Here is a 17,577-nt window from a genome sequence, read left to right on the forward strand (position 1 = left end):
TTCTTACCCACAGAATGCAGCCTCACAAACCTCTCTTCTCATCTCAGTGTTTCAGGCAGTCACAACCAACTGATTTGACTTGGCACTTGAGATAACACTTGATATCCTGACCTAAGCATTTCTGAGTTTAAGAATGCCCATGCTCACTCTATTAACTGAAGGCAGTTCCTTTAGTCCAGTAAATCTGTATTTAGGAAATTTGACCTACTAATTATATAATTATGCCTTTTTTTTTTCTTTTGGTTTCATCATATGCTGGAATTCCATGAGATCAACTCTGAAAACATCATGGAATTCCACTGTTCATTAACACTGGTGTGTATCATCCTCCCTGAACCCTTGTTGAAGCACATTGCTGGGTTCCCCCTCAGGGTGTCTTGTCTGATTCAATAGGTAGCAAACTTTAAAAATAGGTCCAGATCATGCTTAGGACCTACAATTCCAAATGATGCTGGTGGTGCCAGTTATGGAACCACACTTGGAGAAGCACTGGTATAATAAAAAGAACACGGAATTACAGACTGAAAGCCCCAAGGGCATCAGTACTAGGACCTTGACTTTGAGTTTCTTCAGCTATCTGGGCCTCAAATTTTTCTCAGTGAAATTCTTTCCATAATAAAACCTGCATCATAGAAATATTTTAAGCATTACATGAAATAATATTCAAACATTTAGTAAAAATAATCCCTCAACAAATGATCTCTTTGTGTACTTTTTTTTTTTGGTACATTGATGTTGAAAAAGAACAAAACAGATGTAGCATTATTCTGGATACTATAGGGAAATGGAGGCAGCCATGTATTACTCTTGCTCTTTTTTCCCACAAATATTACGTATTTTAATCTTCAGAAACTCACTTTATGTTATTCTTAGGATATTAGCTCTTTGCTTAGAAAATCTTGTGTTAGGGCTGATGAGAAACTTTTACCTTATTTAAGTTTGGGAAATTGGACAAACAGTAACCTAGCAGGGAACTGTGTATAAAAGCTGAGGAGCCACATTGAGGCGACAATCACCTTCTTTACAGGGAGTACTTAGAAACGAGTGCGGTGACGTGTTTAAGACTTTTCAGCTCCTGCAGGGGAGTATACTATCCAAATATATGCACCACATTGCTTTGGGAATGCAATACCATGTGAACTTTAAATTATAACTTAATTTACATGAATTGTCCTCCAGAATACTAGGTATGCATCCTACAAATGAGGAAGTAAGAAACAGAAAGCCTGGAGAAATTGCCTGTGATGATGAAGACACTGGCTTACGTTAGATTTCAAAGCACAGACTCCCGATAAATAATTCATTCACTTAGGTCATTCTCCTACTTGACTGCTCTTCAAATTACCAGTGGTTTAATTTGTTTGCACATAAGTATTTTCACATACAGATCTTTTATAGATTGCTGTATTTTTTGTGCTTAGTAATTTTAATAAAAAACATCAAGAGTACTCTTTAGGAAAAGTAATGTTAACTATGGCAAAATAGATCTTAATTATACTGCAGTATTTCTGGATGGTATAAATGATAGCTTAGAATTGAAAGCAGAATTACTATGCTTACCATAAATTTTCTTGACAACAAGCTCACTGTCTTGAATACAGAATAATCTAGGATTTTATACAGATTTGAGGGTCTCTCACCTTGGCGTCTCATTTATTTATATATTTCTGGGTTTTTAATAGGTATTCTCAACACCCCATTAAACATTATCCCTTTATTAAAATATTTTTGGCCATCTAACACAGTTGTATTTGAAAGCTTTTCCTCATTTTTATCATCATCATCATCACTTTCTCCAATATTTACTGAGCTGTGAAAAATTGAAATTCAAGGTTAAAGAACATTTTGATTACCAAAATGAAACTTCTTACTGGAACTCCACTCCAGTAAAACAGAAGTAGTTAGCACATGCTGGGTCTTCCCACCTAATGGACATATGCTGCTTAGGCAGTTACCATCCCTCAAATTGCTTGCCTCTTATTTTGAAATGAAAAGAAAAGTCCTCTCAGCATATAGTATTCTGTACAGATTGTCTTTCTGCCTTTGGCAGAGCTCCTGTTTCTTCTCCTGTGAATCATCCCTCCGTACACAGTGTTACCATTGTGCTATGTGAGAGAGCGAATCCTGCTGGGTGGTGGTGCAGCCCTTCCCCTGGGAGGGTCACAAGTTCATGTCTGCTTTGCCTTCTGTCTAGCAAGAAGTGTTCCAGCTAAGCAATAGATAATTCTAATATTCCTCTGCGTACTGATGGTTAGAGTTTCAATGGTACCCCAGCAGTGGTGGCTAAAAGGCCATTAGTAGTGGTGAATTCATGACAAGTCTTATCCTTGTCTTTGGTCTGTCATTCCACACCTGTTTTTGATCATCTCTTCTCAGTGGCTGTAAGACATGCATTTGCTTGAGGACTTTGGTTAAAGTGACTAAGAAGGAGGCAGGTGGTACTTAATGGGAACAGGGATAAATGCTCTTGCAGTTTAACTAAGCGACCTTTATTTATTAAACACCTACTGTATACTAGGTACTGTTTTAGGTGCTGGAGTCAGTGTGGTGAATAAAACTAAAGATCTCTGTCACAAAGGGCTTTTTTCCTTGTGGGAGTGACTGACCATAGCAATGTCAGAGAGGAGAGATGTTTGAAGAATAAAGCTGCATAAGGTGAGAGGGAGGATGGGTGTGCTGTTTACATAGAGTAGTTAGAAAAAGCCTCTCTTAGGAGAGGATGTATGAAGAGATACCTCAAGGAAATAGGAAGGAAATGGTAGAAAGATCTAGAACAAGGGCTTTTGAAGCAGAGGTAAAAGCAAATAACCCCTGAAGTGAGTGTGCTTAGCCATCCATATGAGGGCCCACATGTAAATTCAACATTTATTTGAAATAGGAATGTTTTGTTGATAAAGATTATACACATTGATATAAAATACATTTGAAAATACTACATTAAGGAAAAGAGCCATCACCACTTTAATGATGTTATAATGGAGGCATAAAATAATATTTTCTGTCAAAAATCTTTTTCCTGGTGGAGCCTTCACAGGGTTAAAACAATATGCTTCATACACAATATACTGTAACTGTGTTCTTAACAACTGAAAATGTACAGAAAATGCTGTTTTGCCTATCTTTAGTCTTCAGCTGTTGCTGTCACGATTCAGAGATTTGGATCTCTGCCTTAAGAGGCACATTTCCTTAGCTGTAAAAGAAATAATCTGATGGGCTCTATAGCCTTAATCATAGGCTGTGACTTTAGAACACAAGTCACATGCTATAATGGGGGAAGGGCATCACTTTTCTTTTTGAGTCTCATTTATGTTCAATATGCTTTACTTTGAGTTTGTTAACATATTTAATGAAGATTAAAATTTTTTGGCTTCTGTATGTGGCAGGAGATGCCCGTTAATTTAATGGATTCTGTACCAACTGAATCCCAAAATGTATCTGGAAATCCAGAAAACAAAACCAAAAACCAGTGCAGACACAGACTGGAAGGAGAAACTAAAGAATCTCAAGATTTTACATTGTGGGTTGGTGTGAAATGGCACCTTAGAGGTTCTGCTAAAAATAGATCAGTGTTCCAAAAATGGGGAAAAATTTAAAGAGATTAAACAAAAGCAGTATCATTAAGAATTTGGCCTCCCACTCTAAACATTTTTAAATGACCAAAAATAAAATGAAAATATTATATAGCTAATGTAACACAAATGAAACAGTTTGAAATCTGAGCCCAGAACCTGCGAAATCAGTATAGATTTACTAGCAAAATACTGTTCATAATGGTAACCAAGAGAAATAAGTTTTTAACCTAGGAGGAACAAAACATGTCTAAGCAGTGTCTGTAGAAGGTAGAATAGGCTAGAAATAGAATCATAGGAGGATATTTCTATTTTTAATACATAAGATCAGAAAGTAAAGGAGGTATATAAGAAAAATTTCTAGTTTTTAACAACATAAGAAGGTTTATAAATTCTAATTCTGAGTTGCAAATGAATCACCATGCTAAGGCACATTAAACCAATATCTTCCTTTCCAAAATTAAGTGAAAACTTGTAAGGGTGCATTCAGATAAAATTATTTCTAAAAATAACTCATTAGTGAAATTAGTTGTTGCCTGGGTGAAACTAATCATTTTTGTTTCATATTCAAGTGATTTTGTATTGTCCAGAAATATGGCATTTATAAAGAAGCAATTCTGCCTTTAAGAAGAATATAATGTAATTGGAATAAACAGGTTTTTTATACAGTAGATTTTCTTTGTATTTAGGGACTATCCATATGTAATCTTCTCTCTTTCTCTGTCTCTGTCTCTCTCTTTTTTGCAATCACTGTTGTTGGTTAAAGTATGAGTTTTGAAGTTCACTGGCTTTGGGTTTGAATCTTTCCTAACTGGGTGATTGTGGGTAATTCATTCTACCTTTTGGTAATTCAATTTGTTCATCTGTAAAGGGTAGATTATACTTCAAAAGGGTGTAAAGAGATTTAAATGCAAGAATAATGCATGCAGAAGTGCCTAGTATATGATAAGCTCTCAATAAATACTAGTTATTATATCTTATTTTTCAACTTGTTCTGTCTTTCTCTTTCTCTCCCCAATACCTGTGAGAGAGGCCTGGAAAAGATCTTTGCCTCATTCCCCTCAAAGGAACCAACTCTGCCAACACCCTGATTTTGGACTTTCTAGCCTCCAAAACTGTGAAACAATAAATTTGTGTTGTTTAACCACCCAGTTTGTGGTACTCCCCACAGCAGCCCTTGCAGACTAATATGGATTTTGGTACCAGGAAGTGGGGTGCTATCGTAACAAATACTTAAGAGGATGGAAGTGGCTTTGGAATTTAGTTATGGCTAGAGACTGAAGGAGTTTTGAGGCACTTGATAAAAAAAGCCTAGATTTCTTGAGGAGACTTGGTAGAAATGTAAAAGTTAAAGGTGCTTCTGTTGAGACCTCAGGTAGAAATGAAGAAGATGTAATTGGATACTGGAGGAAGGGTGACCCTTGTTATGAGCTGGCAAAGAAATTGACTGAATTGTGTTCTAGTTTATTGTGTATGAGAAGTAGAAATTGGAAGTGACAGACTTGGATTTTTAGCTGAGGAGATCTCTAAGTAAAGTGTTGAAGGCATAATTTGGTTTCCCCTTTCTGCTTGTAGTAAAATGCAAGAGTTTTTACCACAAACAGGAGAGAGTTAAATTGAAGAAAGAATTGTTAGGTAAAAAGTACCTAGGATTTGAAGATTTGGAAATGTTTCAGCCTATTCTTAACTGCAAAAAAATAATGAGAAAATGTGTTCTGGCAAAAACATCAAGAGCTCTGGCTGGACAACTATTTGCCAAAGAAATTAGGTATGTAATGCATGGATCCAATCTACCATCTCAGGAAAATTCAGAAATAGAGAGGCAGTTATCCAGGAAAGATCTGTGTGGGGCTCTCTTGTCTGTTGTTTTGGATCCCTGTGAATAGCATGGGAGGCCAATAGGGTTTTTGAAAAATTTTTGTCAGCAGCAATACTGCCAGCTTGGACTGAAGGGAGAGACAGGATGAAATGAAGGTAGGCTATTAAACTTCTAAGATGCCACAGGCAGGACATGGGCTTATTGTCCAGCTGTAAGCATGTTATTCCTTCAAGGAAAGAGAAGAACATCTTTGAAGGCAATTCAGAGGCCAACAGTAGCTACTGATGCCACAGGCCCAGAGGGCACAAGACTGGGAAGGTGGGACCGTCTCCTCCTCCTCCAGAAGGGGGAACCTCTTCCTCAGTTTCAGAGAGTGGAGCCTCCTTCTTTGTTCAACAGGGGCAGGGACCCCAGTGCTCAGGGCTGAGGGGGCAGGGATGCCTTTTCAGTGAACCTCCAGGATGAAGCATTGAGCTAAAGAGGATTATTCTCAAACCTCAAATTAATGGAATTTGTGCTAGTAGGTTTCTGACTTGCTTAGGACCCAACCCCTTTCTTCCTCCCAATTTATCCCTTTTGGAATGAGAACATCTGTCCTCTACCTTTTCCACCACTGTTATCTGGTATTATAGATTTGCTAATGGAGAGGAACTTTGCTCCAGAATGAATCTTTCCTCATATTTTACCCATAATTGATCTGGATGATTTAAGTGAGATTTCAAATTTACAGTCTATATTGAAATGATTAAGAGTTTTGGAGACATTAAGATGGGGTGAATTTTACATGTATTTTACACATGTATTTTACATGTGAGAAGGACATGAATTTTGAGGAGTCAGAGGGTGGAATGTTAAGGGTTGAATTGTGTCCCCCCAAATTCATATGTTGTAGTCCTAACCTAATTGCCTTAGAATGTGAACTTATTTGGAAATAGAATCTTGATAGAGGTAACTAAGTTAAAATGAGGTCCTTAAGGTGGACCCTAATCCAGTAAGACTGCTGTTCTTATAAGAGGAGAAATGTGGACACAGAGATATATATATAGAGAGAGAGAGAGAGGATGATGTGAAGAGATATAGGGAGAAGGTGGCCATCTGCAGGCCAAGGAGAGTGGCCTAGAACAGGCCTTCCTTCAAAGTCTCCAGAAGGACCAGTCCTGCTGACATCTTGATTTTGGACTTTCGGCCTCCAGAGGCAATAAATTTCGGTTGTCTATGGTACTTTGTTATGGCAGCCCTGCCCAACTAATGCACCCTCTCCCATTACTATTATGTATCTCAGAAGTTCAGTATAAGAAAGATGACCTAATCTGTTTTTGATAAAGAATAGTTGAAAGAGCTATAGTTATTGGGATGGAAGACAAAAGTATTAGAGGAGAGATCTTTGAAAGGCTATCATATGACTTATTCATTGTAATTCCAGGTGACAGAAATAGAACTAATGGGAGGACATTAATAGGAGTTAAACTTTGGTTCAAGAGAAAGAAAACCTACTTGCCATTTATTATTAAAGCTGGACAGAAATCTCTTGTGTCCCAGTTGGAATTCAAGAGGAGATGAAGCAAGAGGTTTTTTTGTTTGCATTGGTTGGTGTGTGTCACTGGATGGCATCTACATTCATTCAATATTTAAAAATATATATATAGGCTGAGCTATAAACAAGGAATAGGGGCTAACAGGGTATATTAAAGAAAAAGAAACAACCAAAACTCTGGACAAAGAATGCCTTCACATTGTATCTTGTAGGATAGTCAGGATAAGGGTGAAACAGCGGAATCCACACACTGAGGGAAACAGAAGAGAATTTGGTTTGGGCTTCCTGTAAAAGGAGAGCAGTTGAATATATTTAAAATTATGATTAGAATTAGGTCGTGATGGTTGTGCCATTAGACTATAAGTACCATTAGGACAGACATGGGTTTAGCTTATTCATGCAGTTTTCCTCAGACTAGAACAGTGCCTAACTCATAGTTAACATCTAATATCAGTAAATGAATAGATACTGTTGATTCATATTCCTAGGTTTTTAATCATTCATTTAGCATGCACAAAGCATTTTCTATATATGTATGCAAGAGTTTTAGATAAAGAAGTGAACAAATTATGGTCTTTACTCTTTGAGAGCATAGAATTTCTTGTGAGACATATACATTACAAGAAAACAATTATAAGACTGATGCTAGCACTTTCTCAGATAATATACTGTCATGCCAGTGAGGACTTATTATGTATATATGGAATAAAGATTCACCAAGTGTAAAATAAACCAAAACATTTTTAAAATTGTTAAAGTCACAGAAAAAATATAAATTACATAAAGCTTTTACAATTCTGATTTTGTTTAGTAACAAATATGAAAACTTCAAGCAATAATCTAGGCTTAGCAAAGAAAGCAGGAAACCATATTCTTGACACATAACACCTACTCACTAAGTGTATCTTTGAGGAATATGTGAATTAGCAGAAAAATAGAAAGAGTAAGAGAAGGAGCAAAAAGATCAAATTTCTTTTAGATGATCATCACTAATCAGCAGGGAAATGTAAATCAAAACTACACTAAGGTATTACCTCACATGAGTCAGAATGGCTAATATAAAAAAGACACAAAATAACAAGTGTTGGTGAGGATGTGGAGAAAAGGAAACCCTTGTGCACTGCTGGTAGGAATGTAAACTGATGCAACCACTATGGAAAGCAGTGTGGAAGTTCCTCAAAAAATTGAAAAGAGAAATACATATGACTCAGTAACTTCACTTCTGGGTATTTTACCAAAAGCAACATTAATTTGAAAAGATATATGCACCCCTGTTTATTGCAGTATTATTTACAGTCATCAAAATATGGAACTAACCAAAGTGTCCATAAATAGCTGAATGGATAAAGAAAATGTGTGCGTAAACACTAGGGAATATTACTCAGCCATAAAAAGAATTAAATCTTGCCATTTGGGACAACACAGAGAGACCTAGAGGGGATTATGCTAAGTGAAATAATCAGGATAGAAAAAGACAAATACTATATGATTTTAGTTATAAGTGGAATCTTAAAAACAAAACAAGTGAACAAGTAAACAAACAGCCCAGAAACAGACCCATAAATACAGAGAAAAAGCTGATGGTTGCCAGAGGGTGGAGGGTCAGGGGATAGGAAGAATAGGTAAAGGGAATTAAGAGGCATAAAATTCCAGTTATAAAATATATAAGTCATGGGATGAAAGGTACAGCACGGGGAAAATAGCCAATAATATTGTATGGTGATAGACCCATCATGGTGAGCATTTATAGTGTATATGAATGTCGAATCACTATGTTGTACACATGGAACTATTATAATATTATGTCAACTATACATTGGTTTTTTAAAAAAGGGAAAAATGATCAGGTTTCTTTTAGAATTACCTATGGTGCTGCAGCTGGCAGTGGATAAAGACTTGCTTGGGAAAGTGATCAGGATAAGAGAGACAGATGGGGAGTCACCCAGACTGCATTTATTGAAGAGTTTTTTCTAAATAACTACAAAAGGCATCAAACCTTCTTCTGTTCGTCAGTGACAGTGCCCCCAAGTAGTGGCATTAAGGACTAATTATAGTGAGAGTGAACTTTAAGAAGTCAGTCTAGATAGTCCAAGATGCAAGTCCCACAAATGCAAAGAAACAACAAAGTCAAGAACGCAAACTTTGAAGGCTTTGGGAAAAGTATTGATAAAGTAAAGGGTTATAAACTATAAAACCAATTTGAAAGTTTCAGATATTTTAAATGATATTATTGTATTAAAGGTTCTGCTTCCAGGTAAGATTGGAGCAATCATGCTTCCATTCTGTTTCTATCTCTGAATACATCTTTAAATTCTGGACAGAATGTGTGGGTCAGCTATTTGAGAACTCAGAAAAGTAAATGCTAGCGGGCAGATTGGGGAGGAAGTCTCAGTTGTTAGAAAACAAACAAACTGAATTGAAAATGGCAAGAATCTTGAAAAGACACTTTACCAAAGAGGTTATATGAATGACAAATAAGCACATAAAAAGATTATCAACATGAGCCAATAGGGAAATGTAAACTAAAACCAGTATGAGACACTGCTGCACATCTATTTCAACTAAAATATGTAAAGAAAATGTGCTGGTGAGTCTGTGGAGCACCTGAGAACTTTTGTGTAGTGCAAAGGAAATGGCTATTTTGGAAAACAGTTTGACCTTTTATTATAAAGATGAATGTGCAATTATTATATGACTCAGCAGTTCCACTCCTGGGTATGTACCATAGAGAAATGACCACATATATTCACACAAAAAACCTGTAAATGGCTATTCGTAACAACTCTATTCATAATAACCCCAAACCAGAAATGGCGCAGATGTCCTTCAGTTGGGGAGTCGGTAAACAAACTGTGGTACATCACACAACAGAAAACTACCTGGCAATAAAAAAGAATAAATTATTCATGAATGTAACATTCTTATCTAAACTTCAAAGACACTGTGCTCAGTGAAAGAAGCTGGTCTCAAGAGGTTAAGTACCTAATGATTCTGTATATACGGCATCACTAAAAAGACAAAATGGTAGTGATGGAGAATAGATCACAGATTGCCAGGAATTAGGGGTGGGAGGACGATATGACTATAAAAGTACAGAACAAGAGAGTTTTTGCAGGTGACGGAACTGTTCTCTCTGCTGGTTGTGGTAGTGGTTACATGAAACCACATGTTAAATTTCATAGAAGAGTGCACCCAAAAAGGTCAACTTTATTACATGGTAACTTTAAAAATAAAAGGGATGAAAAAGTAACCAAGGTAGCTTTACAAAAATATACATTCTATTTAAAAGTCTTCGCTGCACAGCTTGGCATGCTTACATACAAAAAGTCTCCAGACTCAGATTTTCCATATGTTAATACTGTACTGTTTCATGGTATTAAATATTTATATGAAATTAAATTTGTTAGGTGTTAATACTAGAACTTCATACCCAGTCTTGATAGATAAAATCCTATTTTCTTCATTATTAATCAAAAACCATCATAATTAATGTTGCTGAATTTTAAAAAAATTGAATTAATAAAATATGCAGTGAAAATAAATAAGCCTATCTTGATCTAATCCACTCTTTTGGAAGCATTGTCTTTATTGATATGTATTCTGTACCCTGTACCCTTTTTAGACTCAGACTATTAAAATATTAATTTAAGAAAATATTGTTCCTGTAAAACATGCAAATATATACTTAAACATGAAATGGATTCCTGAATACTATTCTCTCTTTTAGAGCAATGGAGTGAATTTGACTTAATTTCCATGCGTGCTGTATTCATTCTGTTGTGATCTCTGTACTATCATAGTTAATTGGTCTTAAACAGGTAATTATTTACATTAAAAAATTTTAATGGTAGACTAATACTATATCCTTTTTTTCTTACATACTTCACAGAAGACTGCTGACAGAGTAGAAAACAATAAAAAGGTAAAAGCTCATTTTAGAGAAAGAGGTTTTCCCAAATGTGCCTTTGTTTTTAACATATATGTCCCTACTATCTTATTCATTTGAAATCACACTTTTAGGTAATTTGCTGACAGGTTAGTATTACCTTTGGGAACTGGAGTGCCCTCTTTTAATGCAGATTTTGCAACACGTACCCTGGGAATAGTTTCTCTCCTTGACTTTAGGTATCTGACTCATTCTTGCTAATATATCTTGGTGTTAACAATGACCTAGGAAACAGAGAGAAGCTTCCTTAATATTTTTGTCTATGCAGTCTGCCTTCACAGAATGTGCCTCCTGAAAGGAGCACATAATTACTGTGCCCAAACCAGAAAGCAATGTGAGGAGAAGGCCTAGCACGTTTATCCTACCTGTACACCACCTAGTTAATAGAGATTGCAACACCTGGGCATCCTGCTTTTGCATGGCAGTGAGAGTGTGAATATAATAATAATGATAATGATAATGTTTTTTAAAGAACAAAGAAATGCTAGTTAAAATGGAAAACATAGCCAAACTGCCGTGATTTAGGAAACTCATTTTGGAATCCTTTGTAAGCTTAAGTACAACAAGTCAGGGTATTGATTGAACTAGCTTTTGAGATAGAAAGATCTTGGACTAACAAGAGGACACTACATTAATTTTCTATTTATATTTTTTATCAATAAGTATTAATCAATTAGGATGAAATGTCAGGCTCTAGAGCTATAAAGATGAGTAAAATCGTATACATCTTTGGAGAGCTCATAGATTAGTCCAGGAGACAAATGAAAATATGTACTATGATCTCCTACAAAATATTTGAGAGATGAATCTAGTGCTGGTGGAGCACAGATGGGATGAAACAGCCGACTCTGTCTATGCAAACTGGGAAAGATTTCATTGAAGCATTTTCATTTGAATTTGGCCTTAATGGATAAGACATTGTATTCTTGGCAAAGAAAATAAAGGAATAGCACTTCAGGCAGTGGAAACTGTATAAAATAATACACAAAATCATGAAAGGGTTACTTCTTAATGCCACTATAGCTCTTAGTCGAATTTGAGAGAGATAGTTTATCCCATTTATGTCTAATACCTCTCTCCTTTGTCTTTTTCTGCACTGAGGAGATCACTCATTCAGTCATCCAACAAATACGTATTTAAATGCCAACTATGTGGCCAGTACTGTTCTGGATATTAGGATTATATGAGTGAAAAAAAAAGAAGTCCTTGCTTTCATGAGACTTACATTCTAAGGGGAGTAAGTGATGAAAAGCAGTAATAAGTAATGTATTCTATATTACATGCTGACTAGTACTATGAAGCAAAATAAAGCAGAATGGGGAAGGTTACAGTTTTACATAGAGTGATCAGGGAAGAGTTCATCAAGCACATGATATCTGGCAAACACCAGAAGGAGGTGAGGGGAAAAAGCATGCAGATATCTCAGGGAAGATGAAACTTCCACCTCATGTTCAATGAACAGAAATGAGGTCAGGGAAGTTGGAACAGAAAGCGCTCAGGAAGAGAAGGAGATGGAGTCAGAGAGGTACTGAGCTGAAGACAGGGAAAACTTAAATAGGGCCTTTTAGGCCATTGCATGGACTTATGCTTTGCTCTTGGTGTAATGAGGAGTCAGTGGAGCAATTTTCTTTCTTGAATAGTCCTGTCTCTAAGAACCGTGTAACCATGCTCTAGCATCTAGGGTACAAGCTTCCCACGTCCTCCCTAGGATTCTGGTGACATAATAGGTGGTACAGGTTAAAACTGATGTTTCTAGACCACCATGTTACTAATAGTGAGTAAATAAATAGCATCGTAAGGATAAAAATGAAGCATTCATGTCATCTTATAAAGATAATGTGCTAGATAACTTCAGACTTTGGGACATTTAGTACTTGTGAAGATAAACTTTTAATGATATAACTATACCCCCTGAGAGCAGGAATTCCCTCTTCTGTCTCATTAGGTATCCTCTGTTATAAGAAGCTTGGTGTAGGATCAACTCCTTAAAAGCTATGCAATTTTCTCTCTTGATGTTCTCATCTGAAAATGGGCAAAATAAGGTGCATTCAGTCTACAAATATTTATTGAGTATCTACTCTGCCAGACTCTGTACCATACTCTAGAAATGAATAAGACTCAGCTCAGTTCTGTAGAGCTTATAGTTTAATACCATTGGGAGGCCCAATAAGGACTTAGCAGCAATTGTCTGATATGTTGATAATGAGGACCAAATGAAATAATTTATTTAAAATGCTTACAAGAATATTTGACACCCAGTAAGTAAATAATAAATGTAATCTACCTCTCTGTAATCCCTTAATTCTTAGAGATGGTCAGTTAATTGTTCTTCCCCAAGATGGCTAGACAACTATTTTCATTCAGTTGAATGTCACCTTTTTTTTTCAATTATGTTAGAATAATCCTCTAGTTCCATTTCTTCAAACTGAAATAGAGAACTTGGGAGAAGTTGCCATCTGTGGTATGTGGAGTATTCTATTGAAAGAGGCTACAGTTGTGTTTTGGTGTGTTCTGTATTCATTCATGACCTTGTCTGACAGAAGGAAGAACCTGTGAATCTTTAATTGAGTAGAGCTTAATGGCTGTGCTAAGATGGTGATGTTTTAGCAAAAGAGAATTGGTCAGTGATATAATAATATCTTGATATTATTCTTCATAGTCTTAAATCTAATTCTCTTCAAAAAGAACTTCTGGGTAAACTGTCTTCTCAAATATCCAGCTTTGTATTTACAATAAATGTGAACCATTTATATCTTCAACATTATGTGGAATATTATTGCACAGAACCTGCAGTTTTGTGTCTTTAAAACACTTTAGTTTTATAATAGCAGTTAGTTAAAAATTGTTCACTTTGTTTTGAGGAAATTTATCCCAGGTTAACTTATAAAGCCTGAAAGGTATTAAACATAAAAAGAATATAATTATTTTCATTAAAATAATTTCATTGCAAAGCTATAACCTTTAAAAACTATTTTAACAATGTTATAATACTTATAATACTTGAACTGTAAGTTTATCATTTTATTTGGTTGTAATTAATTTGCTTTTCATTTCAATTTGATGAGAAATCAATATGTTTTCAATTTGTCTGCATTTATAAATAACATATTATTGATTGTTATTGACCATATAACCCTATTCAGATCCTTTGATGAGATTTTATTATGATAAATTCTTGATTTTCATTGCTTTGACAGGATGTGCATATCAGGAATTTCATTATTTAAAATTGAGACATAGTTATAATCGAAATCCTCAAATAATTCCCAAGGACATCTGCACACTAATAAATTGATTCAGAATTACTCATTTCTCCCTTCGAGGTGGCACTGCTAAGCATTACATGTGTATAGGAAGGTTTTCAGTTTGTTTCTTTAGCTCCTTCCTAGGTACTCAGAAGGTCACGTAAACTCTATTTGCTTTCTTCTGGCTTTTTCTCCTGTTCTGGCTATCACTCTAAAAGCAGTATATTCCTTGCTGAAATATAGCAGAGTGCTATCTGCTTTCACTGTGCTTTCATTTACTTTTCCTTAGATGCCACCTCTTAGATTCCCACCTTCTAGATTTATCTTGGTTTCAATATTTAACACATTTCTTAGTTTTCCTTTGGTATTTTGACTCTTTCATGCATTTACCTGTAAAATCCATGACAAACTGTAATACATTTACCTGTGAAAATGCATTTCCTTTCTCAGAGGCAACTAATTCAGGCTTTAAAAATAGTCTTTTAAGTTGTGTTTCAGTTAACTGTCTTTGATATTCCTAAAGGTTGGAGTAGGTAGAGTTAGCAGACTACATATTTTTGAGAATTTTATTTCCTAGGATGATTCTCAACATTTCTTTGAGATGTTGTCTGTTATAGGAGGCAAAGTAAAAAGAGTAATGTGAATTGTTACATTATATCAGATAAATTGATAATAAGAATTGGAAAATAATTATAATTGTACCACAATGCTGCTTTAGATAAGTTTATCTCAACATTTCCTTATCTGAAACCCAGTTTACATACAGCTAAATCTGGACTGTGAAATTGCCACAATTTGGGAAGGGAAACAAAATCTCTAAAATGCTTGCTGTATTTTGGTAGTCTTAAAAAGTAAATATGAGAAAGAACTTAGTGACCTTGAATTGCTTATTTTTTTGCAAATAAGTCACTTTGAATATTAGCAGGATCACATAATCTTATGTTCCAGCTTTAAATCCTATTTTTGTTGGAGGGAAGTTCTAGCTTAGTTTTCATAATGTAGTAAATGATAGATAGCATCAACATTTTCAACCATGATATTACCAATAATCCATTTTCAAATAGGGCAGTTAAAATATCTTCAAATATATAAATAACATGAGTTACAGCCCACCTGGACAAAATGACTCTGTTGACCTTTCTGTGTCATACAATGAAAAAGCACCCAATCAGGACAGAAAAACCTGGGTTTTAGCTTTAGCTCTAAAGTCAACTACAAATATGACTTTGGACAAGTCACTGAAGTTCTCTAGATTTGTTTCCTTGTCTTTGAAATGAGAAGCTGAACAAGGCTATTACTGGGATTCTCTCCAGCTCTAAAATTCTATGACTTGGCTTTTGTTCATGATATATTTTTAGTATATTATTGCAGTATTGATGTTTTCCAAAGCAGTACCTACAAACTAGGAGTTTAAATCCTTCCTATTATGTTTAAACCACTTTCCCCATGGGCTAGTGTGGGGTTGAATTTTTCCTATACACAGGTCATAGTCTGCTCTGATTCAGCCCTTTAGGTATTGAATGAGAGTAAATGACATATATAAATTATTTTATAAAAGTGGTAGTCTTCACACCTTAGAGGAAAAAATTAATTTTTCTCTTTTTTAACTGAAGTCTTACTGTGAATCATTGCGTAACTGTCACTCTTGCTGACTAGCCCTAGGTCTGCTTTGTCAGATTTGTATGAGATCAGGCTGGTCCTGGTAGCAGTCACAGCCATTACAGACTTTTTGCAAAATTGTTTCACCTCAAGCATCGTGATATTCTTTTTACTTCCATGTGCCTTTTATAGTAGAGAAGCTGCATTCCAATATATTTCTAAATGAAATCTCAGTTTACAATGATCTGCCTTGGATCTTAAAACATTTTGTAGACTCCTCTGCTCATATGTCTCACTCACATGCCCTTGTGAATAGAGTGCACACACACCCATGCACATACAAGCTTGCAAGTAAATGTGCCCATGCAAAGACATACACTGTCCTATATAGCTGCTTGCACACACACAGACACATGCATGATGCTTGACTTTGGACTCTGCGCTTGAAGTGGGAACATTCATTTTTCCCAGTTGTTACCTCTATTTTTGTTCTGGGGAGCTTTGACTTTTGAAAGTGACTCTGCATTTAACAGAGAGTCACTGCTGTGGACAGCCCATGAACAATGAGCTTAAACAGAAGAATGAGGGTAATGTTCACTGGAATAAAGATGAAGCTTTAAATTCCTCAGGGGAATGAACCAAATCCAAGGTTTTCCTGTTAGCTGACATTTTTTATATTGATGCTGTTTAGGATCTTCTGGAGAAGGGAGAAAAACAACTTCAGCAAGTCAGCTCTGTCATTCAGAAATGGAATTTGGGGGGCTCTTTTAAACTAGGCTTTTTGACAGTCCCTGATTTAATGTTTTCACTGATGAGGACAGTAACTTTATAAATCTTGTGAAAATCTGAGCGATGGAGGATGTTGTTGAGAGGGAAACACAGTGCAGTTGTTTAAATAATCCTGGGCCAATAGGCACTTGGTGGGTGGAGTTACTGTTGTGTGCATTACAGAGCAACATAATTCTGAATGAAGACTTTAAACATCACACATGCCGGACAGCTTTGCTTCTGCTCTTTGTGCAAACAAAACAAGTGACTAGTTAACTAGGTTTTGCTTACTATTCATTAGTGAATGGTGCTTATTTGATAGGATTAAAAAAATACATGTAAAGGATTTATCAGAAAACCTTATGAATATTTCATGAGTTGATATATTCAGCTGAATGAATTCAGTGAGTGTCAGTGTGTAGCTTGCAGACAAACCTCATCCACAAGGAGGCTACTGACATAGGAAGCACTTTGGCGCATTTTCAGAGGCAAAGCCAGCCTGATAAAGCTCCTTGTGACAGCCTTACTTGCCATTCTTCGAGTATGCTGCTCTTGCTCTAAGCAGCTCATACACTGGAGCCACGGCTTCCTAAATTAAACTGGAAACAGTTTGTAGACTTATCAGCCTCCTAACCTACAGCTGTGCATCTGCTATGTTTGAGGTTTTTGTTTTGGGTGGTGAAAGCTAGCACTCCATATAAGACATGACAGCAAAAGATTCTTCCAGAGAACTTACTGCTTCTGAATCTGAGGTTTGCATAAAGACTTTCAAGGAGCAAATGCACTTAGAGCTTGAGCTTCCGAGACTGCCGGGGAACAGACCTACATCTCCTAAAATTTCTCCACGCAGTTCGCCAAGGAACTCACCATGCTTCTTCAGAAAGTTGCTGGTGAATAAAAGCATTCGGCAGCGTCGTCGCTTCACTGTGGCTCATACATGGTAAGACAGGACTTGGAAGTGTCTGCGTGCTTTCCATTAGCAGCAGTGACTTAGAAATGTAGAAAAGAAAACATTTGAATTTTGTTCATAAAACATACCAAAAGTGTGAAGTGAATGGCGAGCAGGTCAGCTGCAGAATACGTAGTGCACTATGTAA

At 36.0% G+C, this 17,577-nt stretch overlaps 1 protein-coding gene across 2 annotated transcripts in view; it reads left to right on the forward strand.

Moving 5' to 3' along the window:
- The window catches only part of PDE4B (phosphodiesterase 4B), a 431,325-nt gene that overhangs the window by 71,124 nt on the left and 342,624 nt on the right, over nt 1-17,577 (forward strand). The window contains exon 1 of one of the 2 annotated variants that reach the window (XM_036911327.2): nt 17,015-17,420. The exons of the other annotated variant lie outside the window; for it this stretch is intronic. Coding sequence (XP_036767222.2) covers nt 17,185-17,420 — 236 coding nt within the window. The 5' untranslated portion in view covers nt 17,015-17,184. Of the gene's footprint in view, nt 1-17,014; nt 17,421-17,577 lie in introns of those variants that run through there. 2 annotated transcript variants of the gene reach the window in all.

Source organism: Manis pentadactyla, chromosome 4 (assembly GCF_030020395.1).
Source record: "Manis pentadactyla isolate mManPen7 chromosome 4, mManPen7.hap1, whole genome shotgun sequence".
In the NCBI taxonomy this organism is placed as follows: domain Eukaryota; kingdom Metazoa; phylum Chordata; class Mammalia; order Pholidota; family Manidae; genus Manis; species Manis pentadactyla.